Below are 17,886 nucleotides of genomic sequence, written 5' to 3'. Positions count from 1 at the left end.
GTTGGGGATTATGGGCGCGGTGTGTCCAGCAGCTCATCATCTATTCTTGGAGTTCACTGCACAAGTGTAGGAATTCGTGGCCAAGCAAAGTTCCTTGTTGTTCGTGGTGGCATCTTGTTTCGAGGAAACAGGTTGGGGGGTGCTCTCTCCGAGGTGATTCCAGTATTCGCGGTGTTGGAGGGTCCATGGTTGCATCTTCATCGACTTATCTTCTTTCGACTCTTGCACACTATGAGCTGCAGAGGGAGTGTTAGAATTTATGCATCTCACTGTTTTGGGGCTTTACCATTTATCTGGTATTTTATACATTTTACTCCTATTTATTTTGTCTAGGGCCAGTCGGCCAGCCCTAGAGGCAGTCGACCAGGTCTCTACTGCACTATATAAGGAGTTCTCCTTTATTCACTCGTTCATCCATTTCCCTTGCACATAGTTCAACACTTAGTTGCTGGCCATTGCCATTGTAAAGCTTTATTGCTATTATAAAAGGTGATCTTCTCCAACTCTCTCAATCTCCTTTGCACTCTCTCATATGTTTACTGTTTATGCTTTCGCATGTGCTATCTACTTCAGTACCTCCTATACCAACCCATGCACCTACTGTACCAACTGCACCAACCCTATGCCTGCTATACCAATAATTGAACCTATTGTACCAATATATATACCTAGATGAATCCAAGAACATGCCCAAATTCACCTTTTAGGAACATGCATGTTATATACTCATGGTAGTCAACCCACAAGACTATATAACTATCAACTCCATTATGCATAGTATGGACTAGATACTACGATATCCCAATCCATGATTTTGTTGTATCAGCTGAATGGAGGGCGGTACCTGCTGCACTAGCTCTATTGCATGAAGACCCGTGGTTTTTAGGGAAGAATCAATACCCACACGGAGGTACATGGATTATATTGTTGGTTCGGCATTTCTACAGCTTGTGTACCAGCTAGTTGCCTCATGTTGGGCTGTGTTATGGCATTTGCATATGGATAATCCAGCATCTCCCATGGGTAGAGTAAGACCCTCAAAACTTGTACATGATATTTTCTCCTTGTGTCAAATGTGCACATCTCTCTTTTTCAATTTGTGGAACGAAGTGGCATATGTTTAAGGTTGTAGCCCATTTAATGGTCAAGTGTTGAATTGCATTAATGGTCAAGTGTTGAATTGCATTAATGCCCTGGCCCTCCCGAAGTTACATTGGTCTCAGAGCATTGGCTTTTCACACTCTTGTGTGAAGACGATCTTGTTGGGGTATAAACACTGACTATTAGTGTAATCAAATACGATCAGCCTATCCACTTATGGGAGTAATCATGCGTCAAGAGCATGAGCATAAGTCAACATGCTCTATGGATTCGTGGATTTCTGGAATCTATCTTGGAAGCATTATATTGGCTTTATTATGCCTGCTAGGTATTCTCTTCTATATTGATATCATGAATCATTTCAACAAGCTCAAGACAACCTGTATGGAGAATCAAGATACATCTATTGGGCTTTATGACGAACTGGCCAAGAAAAGCTAGGTATTTCTTCCTTTTCTTGTAAGATTGTTACATGGGATTTTTGAATGCCTTACCCTTGTATCTTTGCTAGGAGAAAATGGTATGTTTTCTTGCGTGTGTTTCAAGAAAGCATTGATGAGCTTGGTCTATATGGCTACTATATGGTTTCTTATGACCTTCCACCGATGGGATATGATTCATTACTCTATGGAAGAGATATACCTAGATGAATCCAGGAACATGCCCAAATTCACCTTATAAGAAAGTGTAATTTATAACCTCATGGTAGTCATCCACAAGAAAATAAACCATCAACTCCATCATGCATAGTATAGACTAGATACTACGACATCCCCACTAACGTCATCAGTGTCCAATAGTGGGTGTAGAACTTAGTATTAATATATGCTCCCACACACACAAACCCCACGCGCGCGCGCACACACACACACATACATAAGAGCATACATTTATACAAAGGTCTTTGTGCTGAGTTTCTGTCTGAGCTCCGGAGCTGCAAGGCAGGCTCAGCCATGATGAAGCCTAGCACTAAGGATCATAACAAGTAGAAAAAATTATTACAACAAAAAGATAGTTGATTGTTATTTGAACTATGGACCACGTTCATGAATTATTTGGATATATCTATGTAGATTTGGACGAATCTGTCTAAGTTTATAAAGAAGAAATATTTGGATATCTCATGGATATGAGGCTTTTATGGATTTTTCTACTAATGACCGAAATGATGATAAAACTATATAAGCCCACCTCTACTCCAAGGTGTGTGACCAGCACGCAACATGTGGTAGAGTTATGGTAACGGTTTGGAAACATCAATGCCTAGAGGATTGACTTTCCATTGGGTTTGGTACTTCGTGTACTTGCATGCAAACGTCCTTTTGTAAACTTCATGAACGGAGACTTGGTTGGTTAGGTACATGCGTGCATTCCTATAAGACCAATTGGCAAGGGATACCATGTCACCCAATCCATGATATGTGATGCAAGAAGGGTACTCTAGGGACTTTGCACCTGAGTACTCTTTCTATACGTTGTTTGGTATGTTGTTCTCATATAGTGGTTTTATGGTGCATACTTGAGTTTGGATATGGAGTTTCCTTGTGGACATCCATTGGTTATGGAGCTTCGTTATGGACAGGAACTTCCTTTGGATTATGGATCTTCTCCATACATTGTAGGACTTCCTTAATGGAAGTATGGTATACATGTATATAGGTTTATGGTATACATGTCTATGGATTCCTGAACTTCTTTTCTAGGGATTTGGATCTATCCTCAGGTTATGAATTATGTTTATGGCTCTCTTTTACTAGGATGGATTATTCTTTTTGGTTCCCTTTATTTGGAATGCACTTGTAACTCATGGTTATCTCATCGATCGAGGATTTCTCTCTGGATTTCTATTAGTGGCCGAAATTCCTATAACTATGTGTAGCAGAAATGTTCATGAAGCACCAAGACAACTATGCTTATAAGTGATTCTCATCTTATGTTTCACACTTGGGCCCACCTCTCATCCAAGGTGTGGTTAGAGTACCAACACGGAGTGCAAGTGGTAAGAGTGGGCATGACGCCTAGTTGGCCCAGGACTTATGTCTACGCCAAGGGTCATGTGGACTAACACCTTGTTGGCAAGGGACTTAAGTCTATGCCAAGGGTCATGTGCATTGATGCCTTGTTGGCAAGGGACTTAAGTCTACGCCAAGGGTCATGTGCACCGACACCTTGTTAGCAAGAGACTTGTCTACGCCAAGGGTCAATAGACTAGAATCTAGTATTATTTTATCTCGCCCATTTATTTTGAGACATGATTATGAAATTTGGACTTCTGGGACTGTTTTGTCTCGCCCATTTATTTTGGGACATGATTATGATATCCGGACTTATGGGACTATTTTGTCTCGCCCATTTATTTGGGACATGGATTCTTTCATTTATGAGATTGTCTCGTCTCGCCCACTTGATGGGACATGATCATATCTTGGATATATGGCTTGAAGCTTAAAGTTGCAGACAACTTTTAAGAAGTTGGTGTCACGTGCACACCCATCAGGTGTACAAGTGACATGGCATCATTAAACATCCATAAACATTAAGCAAGACATTTAAGCATTATTCATGCATTTTTCAGCATATGCAAACATGTGTTTGGGGCTGTTTCAGCACCATGTAACATGCGGAAGCTTCAGGGGAGATCGGTAACTTCAATGCTCAGAGAAACAGCACACTTGTCGCGACGAAATTAACGCACAAAACTGAATATAGATGTGCAAAAAAATAGAGAGAGAGAGAGAGAGAGAGAGAGAGAGAGGGACTACAGAACACAGTATTGGGTCCCGAATACCCTCTGTAGGGCCCCCACCACGAATGGTGTATTTGCTTTTATTAGAATGATGCAAAATTGAAATAAAAGACTGAACCTAAACCTTCTTGGCTGAGATGGATCTCTGCCCTTGACCTTCAATCCTTCACCCCTTCTGCATTAGCTTATCCTTGGCTGTCTTGGCCCTTTGATCAGCTTCAGCACTTGGTGAATTATGAGATAAATGAACTGATTTGGGTCTTGGGTATTTACACCCTTCAGGAAAGCAAGTCGGCTGGTTTACAGCAGTCGGCTGCCTGAAAAATGCTCCACGACTAAAATATTCAGCATTAAATGCTGTAAAAATCTGCGCATGACTTAAATAAGGGCTGGCCATCAGGCGCCTCAGATCTGGCTGCTGGGCAGCCTATGTGGGCTGCCCCACACCTGGATTACAATCCCTAGGGACTGTGTAACCAGTCGGCCACCTGTCTAGGAGCCCTAGGGCTGTCCTCGGTGGAGGGATGCTGCGGTGTTCGTGGAGCTCGATGGTGATGCGTCTCCTACGTGCGTTAGTCTTCCGCTGCGCATTCTGACACACGATACAAAGGCTTGTATAAGCTGGACAGCTATGACAAGTGTACTTATGATGCAAGTACAGTGGTTGCCCACACTCTTGCTATGCATGATGCAAAGCTACGGCATGCACGTATAAGCTTATACAAAGGCTTGTATAAGCTGGACAGCTATGACAAGTGTACTTATGATGCAAGTACAGTGGTTGCCCACACTCTTGCTATGCATGATGCAAAGCTACGGCATGCACGTTTTGGGCATGTAAATTTTCGGAGTTTGATGCTTTTGCAGAAGCATCATATGGTTGATAATATGCCGCCTCTTGAGTCTCCAACAAGACATGTATGTCAAGGGTGTATTTTGGGATGGAGCTATTAGAGCTAAAAGTAAATTACAGCTCATACATAGTGATGTATGTGGTCCAATGCGGATACCATCCATAGGGGGCATCTTTATTTCGTCACATTCATTGATGAGACTACTCCAGGTTTGCTTGGGTTTACCCCTTGAAAGCAAAAGTAGAGGTGTTTACATGCTTTCGACACTTTGTAGCAATGTCTGAAAATATGTGTGGATGTAAAGTCCAAACACTTTGCGCAGATAGAGGTGGAGAATACATGTCAAATGCATTTAAGGATTATATGCTTCAAAAGGGCATCAAACACCAATGTACTGTGCCTTATACACCGCAACAGAGAATGGTGTAGCTGATAGGAAAAACATATCTCTCATGGAGATGACAAGATGCATGGTGAAAGCACAAAAGTTGCCTCATAATTTTTGGATGGAAGCTATAATGTGTGCAACTCACGTGTTGAATAGGTGTCCAACAAAAGCTTTGAAAACCATAACACCATTTGAGGCTTGGTATAGCTGAAAGCCAAAAGTGGATTATATGCGTACATTTGGGTGTTTGGCATATGCACATGTGCCAAAACAACTCCGAACAAAGCTAGATGATAAAGCTATGAAATGCATTTTTGTGGGCTACAACAATGAGAGCAAAGGATACCGTCTTTATAATCCAACAACACGCAAGATTTTTGTCAGTAGAGATGTGGTATTTGCTGAAAATTCAGTACAGCCCATGTAGAGCTTGTATAAAAGTCATGATACAGGCATACATGACAGCTCCGATCTCCCGGTGAGCTGCTTCCCAAAACACCGGCCAGAGGAGATGATTATGACAAGGTGCCACTCTAGCCTATATATGGCTCTTCAACTTCCCATGCTTCCACTTATGGGATAATCCAAGGCACCTTCTAGCCATAGATCACACGCTCAAAATCGCCAACCTTCCAACACCCTCCCTCGATTCGAGCTCCGCAAGCCACCGAGGCGCGAGGGGGTCACCCAATACCAAGCGCGCCCAGGCTCTGATACCATGTCAGAATGCGCAACGGAAGACTAATGCACGTAGGAGACGCATCACCATCAAGCTCCACGAACACCCCCAACGGGCACTGCAGCATCCCTCCACCGGGCTCCCATCTCCCGGTGAGCTGCCTCCCAAAACACCGGCCTAAGGAGATGATTATGACAAGGTGCCACTCTAGCCTATATATGGCTCTTAAACTTTCCATGCTTCCACTTATGGGATAATCCAAGGCACCTTCTAGCCATAGATCACACGCTCGAAATCGCCAACCTTCCAACATCGTGTTCCAGAAGTGACTTTCATAACCCTTTGATGATGAGTCTTTTACCAAACACTTCCCATCTTCAAATTCAACCTTTAAACCTTGGTCGTTTATGGCTGCTTTATCCCTGGAACATTCAACACATTTTTCATACATATATTGGCACCATTGACAACAACAAGTATGACATTGCCAAATCCCTTAACTGGATATGTGGTATGATCTACACATGATACAATGCGGCCATTTGAAGCATAAACCAAGTGTTGAAATACATCTTTGCATGAAGTGATGTGGCTCGAAGCACCACTATCAAAATACGATGATACATCTTGTCTGTCAGATGCAATGCAAGACATATCATTGACTAAAGCACCTGGTGTGTCACTAGTGCATGTGACCAAAAAAGTATACTCTTCTTGAATTACATTAGCCAATTGATGTGCTTTGTTATCAAAAGAGTACTGCATTGCCTGCATCTTTCTTTCTCTTTTGCAATCCGCTTTCTACATTCATTGATGTAGTGTCCAGGTTTATGGCACTAGTGACATTTGCCCTTCTTTTTAGGCTTGTTTGCATCCCCTTTGTCAGACTTTTCACCACCAGAAGAGATACATCCTATCTGTCAGATGCAATGCAAGACATATCATTGACTGAAGCACTTGGTGTGTCACTAGTGCATGTGACCAAAAAAGTGTACTCTTCCTAAATTACATTAGCCGATTGTTGTGCTTTGTCATCAGAAGAGTCTGCTACTGCATTGCCTGCATCTTTCTTTTTCTCTTTTGCAATCCGCTTTCTACATTCATTGATGTAGTGTCCAGGCTTATGGCAGTAGTGACATTTGCCCTTCTTTTTAGGCTTGTTTGCATCCCCTTTGTCAGACTTTCACCACCAGAAGAAGGTTGTCCATGACCAGCCTTACTAGACTGTTGTCCCCCAAAACCTTAAGGTGTTAGGTGACCTCCGATTATCCAATTTGTAGAAACCTCAACTTGCCAAGATTCAAACCCAGTCTCACCACGTGAGCTAGTTCTCTCTAGAAGTGTGGATTGCATCTCCTCCCACTTACCGGGAGGTCACCCATCCCAGTTGTGTTCCTACGCAATCGCGCTTAACTGAGGTGTTCCACAAATTGGTCTAGCCATCCAGATCCCAAAACCTTAAGGTGTTAGGTAACCTTCGATTATCCAATTTGTAGAAACCTCAACTTGCCAAGATTCAAACCCAGTCTCACCACGTGAGCTAGTTCTCTCTAGAAGTGTGGATTGCATCTCCAACACCCCCCCTCAAGCCACACTTTGGTTGAGGTCTTAGCTTCCAACATCACAACCTGGGCTCTGATACCAATTGTTGGTGTTGGACTCACACACTCACACACACAAAAACCTGCAAATTAGGGTTAGGTGCAGGAAGAAGATGTCAGAATACGCAGCGGAGATGATGACCAAATCTGGGAACACGAGCAAAAACGCAGGCAAAAAAACAGCACAAGAGAGAGAGAGATGTAGGCGTGTAACTTTGCTCTATATACACAAGAAGATCCCGAGGAATGATACAAATAAGGTATGGGGGCTGGGGTCCTATATATACCTCCCTAGAAGGCAATCGGCCAGCAAAAAGAGTGCCCACGACTGATAAAAAAAGACCCACGACTGCATAAATGCAGTCAGCCAACATCCAGATGCCCACGACTGATGAAAACCAGTCGGCCAGCAGCCCTGAAGCCCACGACTGATGAACATCCAGTCGGCCAGCACTGGGGTGCTCCTGGCATCATCTGGCAGCCCTCCCAAGTCTCAGAAAAATGGGAAAAAATAGGGGAAAAATGCGGAGAGTGGGGAAAAATGGGAAAACACCTCATAAGGGCGGGCACACCCACAACAAAGGCCCTGGTGTATAAAACTAGACAGGAGATGACTTCTAACACCCCCTCTCAGCTCCTGGCTGTGTAACCAACCACTGGGAGCTGGGGTGCCGCCTGAGCAAGTCCTGAGAGAGCGACTTCGTGAAGAGGTCCACCGTACTGTCCTCCGTCGAATAGAACTCCAGCAAGATGTCATCAGCAACGATCTGTTCACGAACAAAGTGCCTCTGGATGACCATGGGTTCCTCCAGTGGAAGCCCAAACCTGAAATATAACAACCTCCTACTCCGTAAAACTGCTCCTGGGCCATAAGTAGATCCCCTCGTGTCCGAATCTCCTCCCCAAACCGAGTCACTCCAACCGTGGAGTCAGACTCCATCCAACAATCCCCCTCCTGTGTACAAGAGTCCCTGATCCTTCGCATGCCGCAGAAACCACAGGAAACACAATCCTGCCTCCAAAAGAGACATCTGCAACCATGAGCTCAACTGCCTCATCAAGAAGCTCCCGTCCAATCTGGTGTCCATCAACCAGATCAATGAACCATACAACTTTTGAGTCACCGAGACATCACATTGCTCACAAGGATCAACACCTGTTACGGTGCACAAGCAAGTCCTAGAAACCTGATGAAACCTATCAACCACCCCCTCTGAATCCGGAACCACAAAGCCTGGAGAAACCACCTCCTTCTACAAGTAAGCACCTGCCACCTGCCTGGCTTTCCGAAAGGTCCCCGTGGAAAGAACATCCTCAACTACTGGAAGTTCTATGTCCCGATCACTACGAGACATCAGAGCATAAGTGACCTGTTCAGCTTCCTCTGACTCACGAACACAAGAACTACCAACATCAGTACTGGAAAGTTCCTGCCAACTGCTGCCATCTACTGGCAAGCTATCCACCACCTCGTCTCGGAAAGCCCGCACCTGCAGCGTATCCACACTTGAGTAGCCATTACCAGACTGCCACTCATCACAATCTTGAGGACCTGGGAGAGAGTGCTGAAAGCTTGTAAACTCCATTCTCCACTCCACCTTCCCAAACCACTTGGCCTGTTGCTTTATCCCGGAGAGCAACAAAATGCTCATCAAACTCCACCCGTACGCCAGTCTTGCAAACCTGATGCACTGACAACAGATGAAAACCAAGTGCCGGAACATACAACACCTGGGAGGAATGCTTCCCCCCTCTGCCATCGGGAACTATCTCCATCCTGCCCTCACTGTGAACTGGGATAGTGGACGTATCTACAGAGATCCTGTAAACCGGAACGGGAAGGAGTCATGTGCCTGGAAGCACCACTATCGAGAATCCACTCCCGAGTATCCGTTGCGGAGAGTCCTCCAATCTCCTCCCTGCCTGAAGAAAATGAAGCATCGGTGTCCATCACCTCCAGGTGCACAGAAGCCGGAGTCTTCATGATTGCTGCTGAGAAGTCTTCACCCTTCTCGGTCTTCCGCTTGGGACACTGCCTCTAGTAGTGGCCTTTCTCGCCACAATCATTACAGGTCCTCTGCCTTCAGTTTCTCGCGGTCAACGTCGGACTTCTTCTCAGAAGACTTCTCCGATGAAGCCTTCCCTTTGCCCGAGTTACGGCCTTTCGACCGTTGGCCAGTTAAGGCCTCCGAACCTCCACCCTGAGGAGGGTTCGTGAATCGTTCCTCTTGGTCCAGGACCATGGGCACAAGCTCCTCCCACGTGATGGTGCTGAGCCTGCCACAAGTAATCAAAGAGGAGTAAAATGCTGAGTACGAAGAGGGTAAATGTGACAGCAACGTGATGGCCATGTCCTCTGACGATATCTCCTTCCCAGCCTGAAGAACTTCCTGCTGAAGAGCCTGTAGCTTGTTAATATGCTCCCGCATCGTCGACGACTTTGCAGGGCTCATAACCCACATCTGTACTTCCAAAGAAATCCTCTTCATGGGCGATACCCTGTTGTAAAGTGAGGCCAAATGCTGCCATATACCTCTGGCCAGCGTCATATGCTTTACATGATTGATTACCTGTGGTGTGCAGTTGAGGAAAATAAACGAACGGACTCTGGCATTGACGCGATCCCACATCAGCGTTTGGGCCTCCCGATCCTTTCGGGTTGACGGTAACTCCCCTTCCTCTACTTCCGGCCGTGGAACACCAACAATGACGAAATCGGCAAGGTCGTAAGACTCCAGAACAGATTCCATCATAACCTTCCATATGCCGTAGTTACTCCCGTCCAACTGACGGTCCACCGGGAACGTGGGGAGTGTCGGGATCTTCACATGTCTCTCGGCCATCTCAAACAGATCTGCCATAGCGGGGATGTACTCTGAAAGGGGTGGGTGGGTGGGAACAAAGAAGAACTAAAACCTGCAAGTGGCTGTCCAGCAAATCAGCCCGCCTTCCTCTTGCTTCTCCTCTTCCCGAACAGTCCAAAACAGTCCACCAATCAGCCACAAAACAGTCCCCCTCTTGCTCACACAAATCCCAAGACCTATCTAGAGCCTAGGGCTCTGATACCATGTCAGAATACGCAGCGGAGATGATGACCAAATCTGGGAACACGAGAAAAAACGCAGGTAGAAAAACAGCACAAGAGAGAGAGAGATGTAGGCGTGTAACTCTGCTCTATATACACAAGAAGATCCCAAGGAATGATACAAATAAGGTATGGGGGCTGGGGTCCTATATATACCTCCCTAGAAGGCAATCGGCCAGCAAAAAGAGTGCCCACGACTGATAAAAAGGACCCACAACTGCATAAATGCAGTCGGCCAGCATCCAGATGCCCACGACTGATGAAAACCAGTCGGCCAGCAGCCCTAAAGCCCACGACTGATGAACATCCAGTCGGCCAGCACTGGGGTGCTCCTGGCATCATCTGGCAGCCCTCCCAAGTCTCAGAAAAATGGAAAAAAATAGGGGAAAAATGCGGAGAGTGGGGAAAAATGGAAAACACCTCATAAGGGTGGACACACCCACAACAAAGGCCCTGGTGTATAAAACTAGACAGGAGATGACTTCTAACAAAAGAAGCTCACACAGAAATGAGAGAGAGAGAGAGAGAGAGCCAAATGTGTGGTAGCCACAAAATGCAAGTCAACCCTTGCATGTGTGTCACATCCATATAATATAGAAGTACAAAATATTATATGGATAGAGTGTCTTTTCACACTTGATATCCAAGGGGAAAAAGCACATGGGAAAAAGTGCCCTTGGTTAAGCCTCATAGCACTACCATAAGTGAGCATATGCCTGCAGAACATGTGCTTGTCAAATCGAACACTCTGACCTTGATGATGTCATCAATTGCATGGCTAGGGATGCTTACATGACAAATGGTGATGATAACTAGACAAGGCTATATACCATCTCAAGGCTCTTTACAAGCTTACTAACAGCATGACCACAACTTCAAATAGAGTACTTGGGTATTATTCCTAATATATACTACTTGGCAGATAGTGCATAACACAAGGCTAAGTGTCCCTTACTCTACGCAAATAATGTTCCTAGAAACACTTTTCTGAAAAAATACCATTTCTGTATTGATCTACATAGAACTAAGCCACACAAGGCTAAGTGTCCCTTACTCTACGCAAATAATGTTCCTAGAAACACTTTTCTGAAAAAATACCATTTCTGTATTGATCTACATATAACTAAGCCACACAACATGACAAGTGTCACTAGCAACACAAGGTGATAAAGCCTGAGTGGAATATACAAAGGAGTGATCTTACTCAGGTCGTGCAACAAAAAGTGTAATGATCCAGAATTAACAGCCTAAACAAAAGTATGCAATTCATTTGCTTACCTTCATGGCCCCATTAGTGGCGATGGCACTGAGTGAGATACCCGTTAAAAAGGTGCACAGACAGCACAGTGAGACCAAAATTAAGGAATGCCATACACCAGCAATCCCAACAATCCTGCACCAAAGCAGCACCACTTCAACTGCAGTTTCAAAATGCTACAGAAAAGGACATGAGATGATCAAACAAGACTGTCTGGGCTGAAACAACTACAGAGAAGTTTTCATTTAATACCATGAAAATCGGATGTAGAAAATGATACCCAGTATGTTTTGTAAGCATGGCACAAAAACTCCCATCATTGTTCCCAGCTTGGCATCTCTAGGCTGCACAATTAGAAGATGCCCACTCAAAACTCATTGTGTCGGAAAATGCATCTCAAGACTATCATATTTGCATCCCCTTAATGTGTCTGACAAGGCAGATAGACTCTGCTTGCTAGCTTACAAGAAAGGCCACTAAACTACCTGATCCAACTTGACCATTCATCACACCATCCAACAGCAAACGAAAGACTTCAAGGAAAAAAAAATATTTATGAAGTTTTAAGATCACACACGATACAAAGATAAATATCTGTAAGAAGTGCTCATGTTCTCAACGCCTGAGCAGTAAGCATTTGCCAACATTGGGACGAAAATTAAGCAATTACCCGGCGTTGTCCAAGGGTTATGGCAACATCCTCACCGTCCCTCGGGCTTGCAGGTGTGGCAGGTTGTTGCCCTGCCATACTGCACAGAACATTAGCTGCAGCTTCAAACCAAGTGTGGTGATTTGGCTACTAAAATAAAACATCACTTTTATAGAGACTGACAACTTTGTGCACTCCATTTGCTACCTTATTTTGTTCAAAATTTACAGCCCCTTTGCACAAGACCATCCACTAGCTACTGTATCCCATTATGACTCTAATCTAAATTGATTAACCAATTTTTTGCCTAATGCACAACAACATCCCATACGCTACACTGACCAATGGTGATTATTCATGCTATCACCATCCCTTACAACCGGTTATCGCTACTAAGCACAAAACTATCACTAGACCGCATAGACCATCCACTAGCTATTGTATCTCCCTACAACTAATCTAAATTGATTAATCAATTTTTTGCCTAATGCACAACAACATCCCATAGGCTACACTAACCGACAGTGGTTATTCATGCTATCACCATTCCTCACAACCCCCATCCACTAGTCCACTGATTATTGCTACTAAGCACAAAACTATCACTAGATCACATAGATTATCGTCATCAAAATCAGAAACCCCCCCCCCCCAAAAAAAAAAAAAAAAAAAAAAAAGTTGCATACCTCCTTAGGCCTAGAATGTTGACCAGCGAATCAAAGCCAAAAAGCTCCAGCTTAGACTCTTGGCCTGGGCGATCGAAAATCTCATGCGTAGGGGACTGTTGTCCTTGCAGTTCCTCCTCTCTGGACTCTCCATTTAGGCTGATACTCGGCGGCTTGACTAGCACCGGCCTGCAACAGAACAAAAGAAAATCTGCTTTGACTATGGTTTCCAAATCATCAAGGTATCCCATTCTATTGAAGTTTCTGAGTCACTAAGGTTTCCAGATGATCTGTTTCAGTTAGGGCTTCCAGAAGAGCCGTTTCTGTTGCAGTTTCTGAATTCTGTTAGGAGGTGATCCGTTTCTGCTGGGGTTTTCGGTTTCTACATGTGTTACTCGAAGGTCTATTTCTGTTAGGGTTTCCAAATGATATGTCACTGTACGTTTTCCATGATCTGTAGGGTTTCCGAACCGTCTGCTACTATTAGGGATTCCAAACCGTGAGCTAATATTAGGGTTTATGAATCGTCTACTAATGCTATGTTTTCTTGTAAATAACACAGAGCATACCTGGGAGGTCCCGAATCATTCATGAGGAGGGAGGACTGAGTCGGCCGCGTTAGGGTTTCTGCGTGTTCTGCCCTCGCTATGGGGGGATCTCCATTGTCCATGGCGAGCCAAAAACGTGCGCCAGATGAAAGACCCTTCCTGCAAGATGAGATGAATGGCCAGGAAGAAGTAGCTCGACAGTGTATGCAGATTAGCTCTCCACAGTGCGGACAGATCTGTAACAGTGAAGTGAACCTTCAGATCCACAGACAAGCTGAAAATTTTTAAACAAAAAGGCAGATGTGGAACACGAAAGCCTAATCATAAATGATTACGCTAATTGGCAATTTTGTCAATGTGTATTCCTCTTCTGGAAGAAAATGTCAAGTTTATGAACTTGACATGAACTTTCCTTTAAAAGAAGAAAATGCAAGGCTTCAAATTCTCTACAACCTTAGGCAATTCTTCTATTCTTATTGACTGAGAGAAGTTATTGAGCTCCGTCCATGACTATGACTCATGGTTTAATAGTCAAATATTTATGATCATAAAAGACGTGCAAAAGGGCACTATAAACTAACTAGCACTAGGATCATCTCACAAAGTGTTTGCCTTAATGAAGCAAGGGTCATGGGGAACTTACTGAATTGCCAAGCTCAAGAGCTTCACCCTTGCATGTGGAGAGCTCAATGCCACACTTCTCTCACACTTGGTCATCGTCACATCAATGAAGATCTTCCTCTAACGGGTGGCGTAACAACTCCTTGTTGTGAAGCTCAAAGTGGAAATCCTCACATAAGCTGATTGCTATCGCATGCCTAATTACTAAAGAGAAAGAGGGAAGACAAGCCGATTAGAGCAAAGCATGCCTAAACCCTTATCCTAAACACATCCACACATGCTAGATTAGAGTTGCAAAAGAAGAGAGAGCAGCGAGAACACTAAACTTTATTACATGAATGGGAACAATAAGTTACAAACATGAGAAGTTAGCTTTTAGACTTCATAAAGTTGTTTATCACTAGGTAGAATGGGAGTAAGTGACTCGAGGTGCCCATGACCAATTAGAGGGCTTTTACAAATGGTTGGTCTTTCTAGTCGAGTTCCTCATGTTATGACCTTGATGTACAAGATTCGAGAGCATCTTAGGAGTGCTTATAACATTAAATGATGGGAATGATAATAGTAATGAAGACGCTCATTACTTGTGTGTAAACATTGTTGGTGAAGCACCGCCATGTTAACCAAGTGTGGTTAACGTACTCCCCTTCTTATTTGTTGATCACATCCTTGCGATAGTTTGAAGAAGTTGGCCAAGGGAAGTGGAAAGTTAGTTAAACAATTACTAGGAGATTACTAGTAAGCAATAAGGCGAGGGGGGATCTGAAGGAACAAGTGACACAACTACGGTGTTGTATATTCTTTTCTCCTTGACGCTGAGGTCTTTTAGATTATTGGTGCTTTTTCTTCTTTTTTATTGTACAAGTGGTATGTACATGCGAACTTTTTTTAATGTATGCAAACCCCTTTTTTATGTACAAGTGGTATGTATGTGCAAACTTCTGATGTACTAGTGGTATGTACATTCTAAGTTCTTTTTTTTAATGTACAAGTGGCATGTACATGTGAACTTCTTTTATTGTTGTAGCTCTTGTGTTCTTATGAGACTAGCATCTTGTTGCACATGGGTATAGCGGGGGAAAAGTAGGGGATCTTATTTTTAAGATAGGTTGTTGAGCGGCAAGGATTTGTTGGTGAAGTAACACTAGTAAGTAGACTCAAGAGGCCATGTTAACTCTTAACTGAGGAAAACCATTCACCGAGCAAACTTTTTCGAGCTAATGTAAAAATCCGAGCGACACCTGGATAAATACTTTGATATGAGAAAAACAAAACCCAAATGTATAATGTGAAGATGAACCCATCCAAACAAATCTACCCACAATTTGTCTCTGATATAGACATACAGACACATGTATCTCAGCATGCATTTTTGGAATAGCTTTCTTGTACAATGGTGCAGTGGCAAGGTGGTGCTAAGCTCTAAAAAATTATATAGGCTTTAGTGGAGTTAACTGGTTCTCTCTCTTCAGCTAAGTGGTAGACTTTTTCAATTAAGTGTTTTTGATCTCTTGGATGGATCTATGCTATCTGCAAGTAGGGAAAAAAGATTGCTTGCTTTTAGCAAGGAAAAGATGCACATGGTGCCACAGTCTAAAGAGGCTTTTGTAGAGTTATCTACTATTTTTTACTACACCTCGCAACATTGACAACATACCTTTTCACTACACCCTCGCAACTCCTACTAATTCACCATCCCTGACAACTATGAGACGTGGTACGCGTCAAAGCTCACAGGCAACATCACCGCCGACCATCTACACAACCTCAACGGCATATCAATCCATATGTTTTAGGTGTGGTGAAACATTGAAACCATCTCTATGGACAGTAATGGCCTTGTTTTCCAACTAGGTCCCTTCTCTACCTCTTTCCCTACATAGAATTTTATTGAGAATTTGGGATGCACAGGGCGGCCAAAGTCCGTGAGAGCGCAATTTTAGTATGGCTTTCCAATGCTTGTTATGTTGCTTCATTGCTCGGTTTTTACAGAATTACATGCATTTTAGTGGAGTTCAATTTGTATATATGCTTTTATACCTCTTGAAGCTTTGTCTATGCTAGCAATGTCTAATTTCTATCTTAAGAGACTATTTTAGGCAAATGCATACGTATTGTTAATGTTGTTCCCCTGTAGTTGCTGTTTGTGAAAGCATCATTATTGCTAGATTGCCCTCCTCGTTCAGGCTTGATGTTTGTGTGCAAAGTACTATTTGAGTTCAAGCTTTGCATTTTGAATTGAAATGCTTTAAATGTGCTCTCTTTATTTTGAAAACAGATAAGATCCCTAGAAGTCTTCAAAGTATAGCAATGTAAGCGTAGCAATAGCACTTGAATGTGTGTATACAATGTTGATGGAAAATTATGTTATAAACAGAAATTATTTTCATGTTTATAACTCAAAAGCAAGATTACGACCTTCCATTCTCTATAAGGTTTAGACAATGCATGTGATTATGGAGGGATGATCAATTCCATATGCAAGTGCAATACAATTGTTGCTACTTGTTAGGGACACTGAGCTGGCAGAGAGGAATGGCATATATTTACTTATAGTAGTCGGGCAATGAATTGCTCATTTCTAAATTACAAGGCATAAGATTTGAGAATTTTGTATCTGGCAAAAGTGCTTAAAGCATTGGCATGTAGCGCTCGAATTAGCATGTGGATCATTGAACTTAGAATCAAACCCTCGCTACAGCCCAATGGGTGCCTCTCTAAACAAGGATTACATAAGAAGGTTAAGCATGTGGATCATTGAACTTAGAATCAAACCCTCGCTATAGCCCAATGGGTGCCTCTCTAAACAAGGATTACATAAGAAGGTTAAGCATGAGGAAGTTTTTGCTAGAGCAACTTATGACATGTTGTAATTAGAAGGTTACTCTGCACAATAGTTGAAGGGGTGATACCAACTAAGAAGGTTGATGATCACCCCTCTTCTAGGAAAGCTATCTTACAAGCAAAAAAAAAGAAACAAAAGATCAATGCTTTCTATTCTATTCAAAAGGCCAGTATGAGTACTACATAAAATCCTCGAATTGGAATGCCTGTATGAGCACTACATCAAAAACACCTTATAGATGTTTACATAATAATCTAATAATCAAAATGTTTGTTTCCAAGAAGGAAACAACACCAACTTTCCTGAAAACAAAAAGTTGTACCCAAAACCATTGCCTTTAGATAATCTTAACACCACTAAATCTTTCAACTTACAATGGGGTTTGTTCGTCTACTACCCAATGCTTGAAATAATTCCACCTTGCTAAGTGCTGCTGGATAAACTCATGTGCATTCTGGTCCAACCCAAGTACTTGCAAAAAAATGTAGTATATGTGCTTGCAAGGAACATAAACCAAGTGTTTGGCCTCTCTTTTTTGAAAACCTTCACAAGTGCATCTTGGAAAATCAGATAGTCACTGAATATGTCACACCCTTTGCTCGAGAGCCTTCAGTACTAACATGGAATATATGAGACTCTCCACACGTTATTATGACCTCTTGAATAACTTGCGCATCGGCCTTTTTCTATGCAATCTTGAAATTCTTTTGTTAATTTTGCCCTCCATTTGACAAGCTTTCCATCTCTATATTTTGGACGGATTGCACTTGGAACCCTCCCATCAGACTTGTTAGCTTGACCTCCCTGAATGTGTTTCACCTCCCTATGAAAAACAAATCCATTTTT

General features: G+C 43.1%; 1 protein-coding gene across 5 annotated transcripts in view; it reads right to left on the bottom strand.

Annotated features, from left to right (window-relative positions):
• Window positions 1-13,976, bottom strand: part of CCC1 (cation-chloride co-transporter 1) — a 44,885-nt gene extending 30,909 nt beyond the window's left edge. The window contains exons 1-6 of one of the 5 annotated variants that reach the window (XM_086819702.1): window positions 13,910-13,976; window positions 13,596-13,810; window positions 13,048-13,215; window positions 12,383-12,461; window positions 11,965-12,056; window positions 11,733-11,847 (exon numbers count right to left, since the gene is read on the bottom strand). In XM_086819702.1, coding sequence (XP_086675828.1) covers window positions 11,733-11,847; window positions 11,965-12,056; window positions 12,383-12,461; window positions 13,048-13,215; window positions 13,596-13,696 — 555 coding nt within the window. In that variant the 5' untranslated portion in view covers window positions 13,697-13,810; window positions 13,910-13,976. The other 4 variants (XM_086819704.1, XM_086819701.1, XM_086819703.1 and 1 more) reach the window with 4 other exon arrangements.
• Window positions 13,977-17,886: the final 3,910 nt, after the last annotated feature.

Source organism: Cibotium barometz, chromosome 25, assembly GCF_041138505.1.
Source record: "Cibotium barometz isolate CiBa-2024 chromosome 25, ASM4113850v1, whole genome shotgun sequence".
Taxonomy (NCBI): Eukaryota; Viridiplantae; Streptophyta; class Polypodiopsida; order Cyatheales; family Cibotiaceae; genus Cibotium; species Cibotium barometz.
This window is presented reverse-complemented; position numbering and strand designations above follow the sequence as displayed.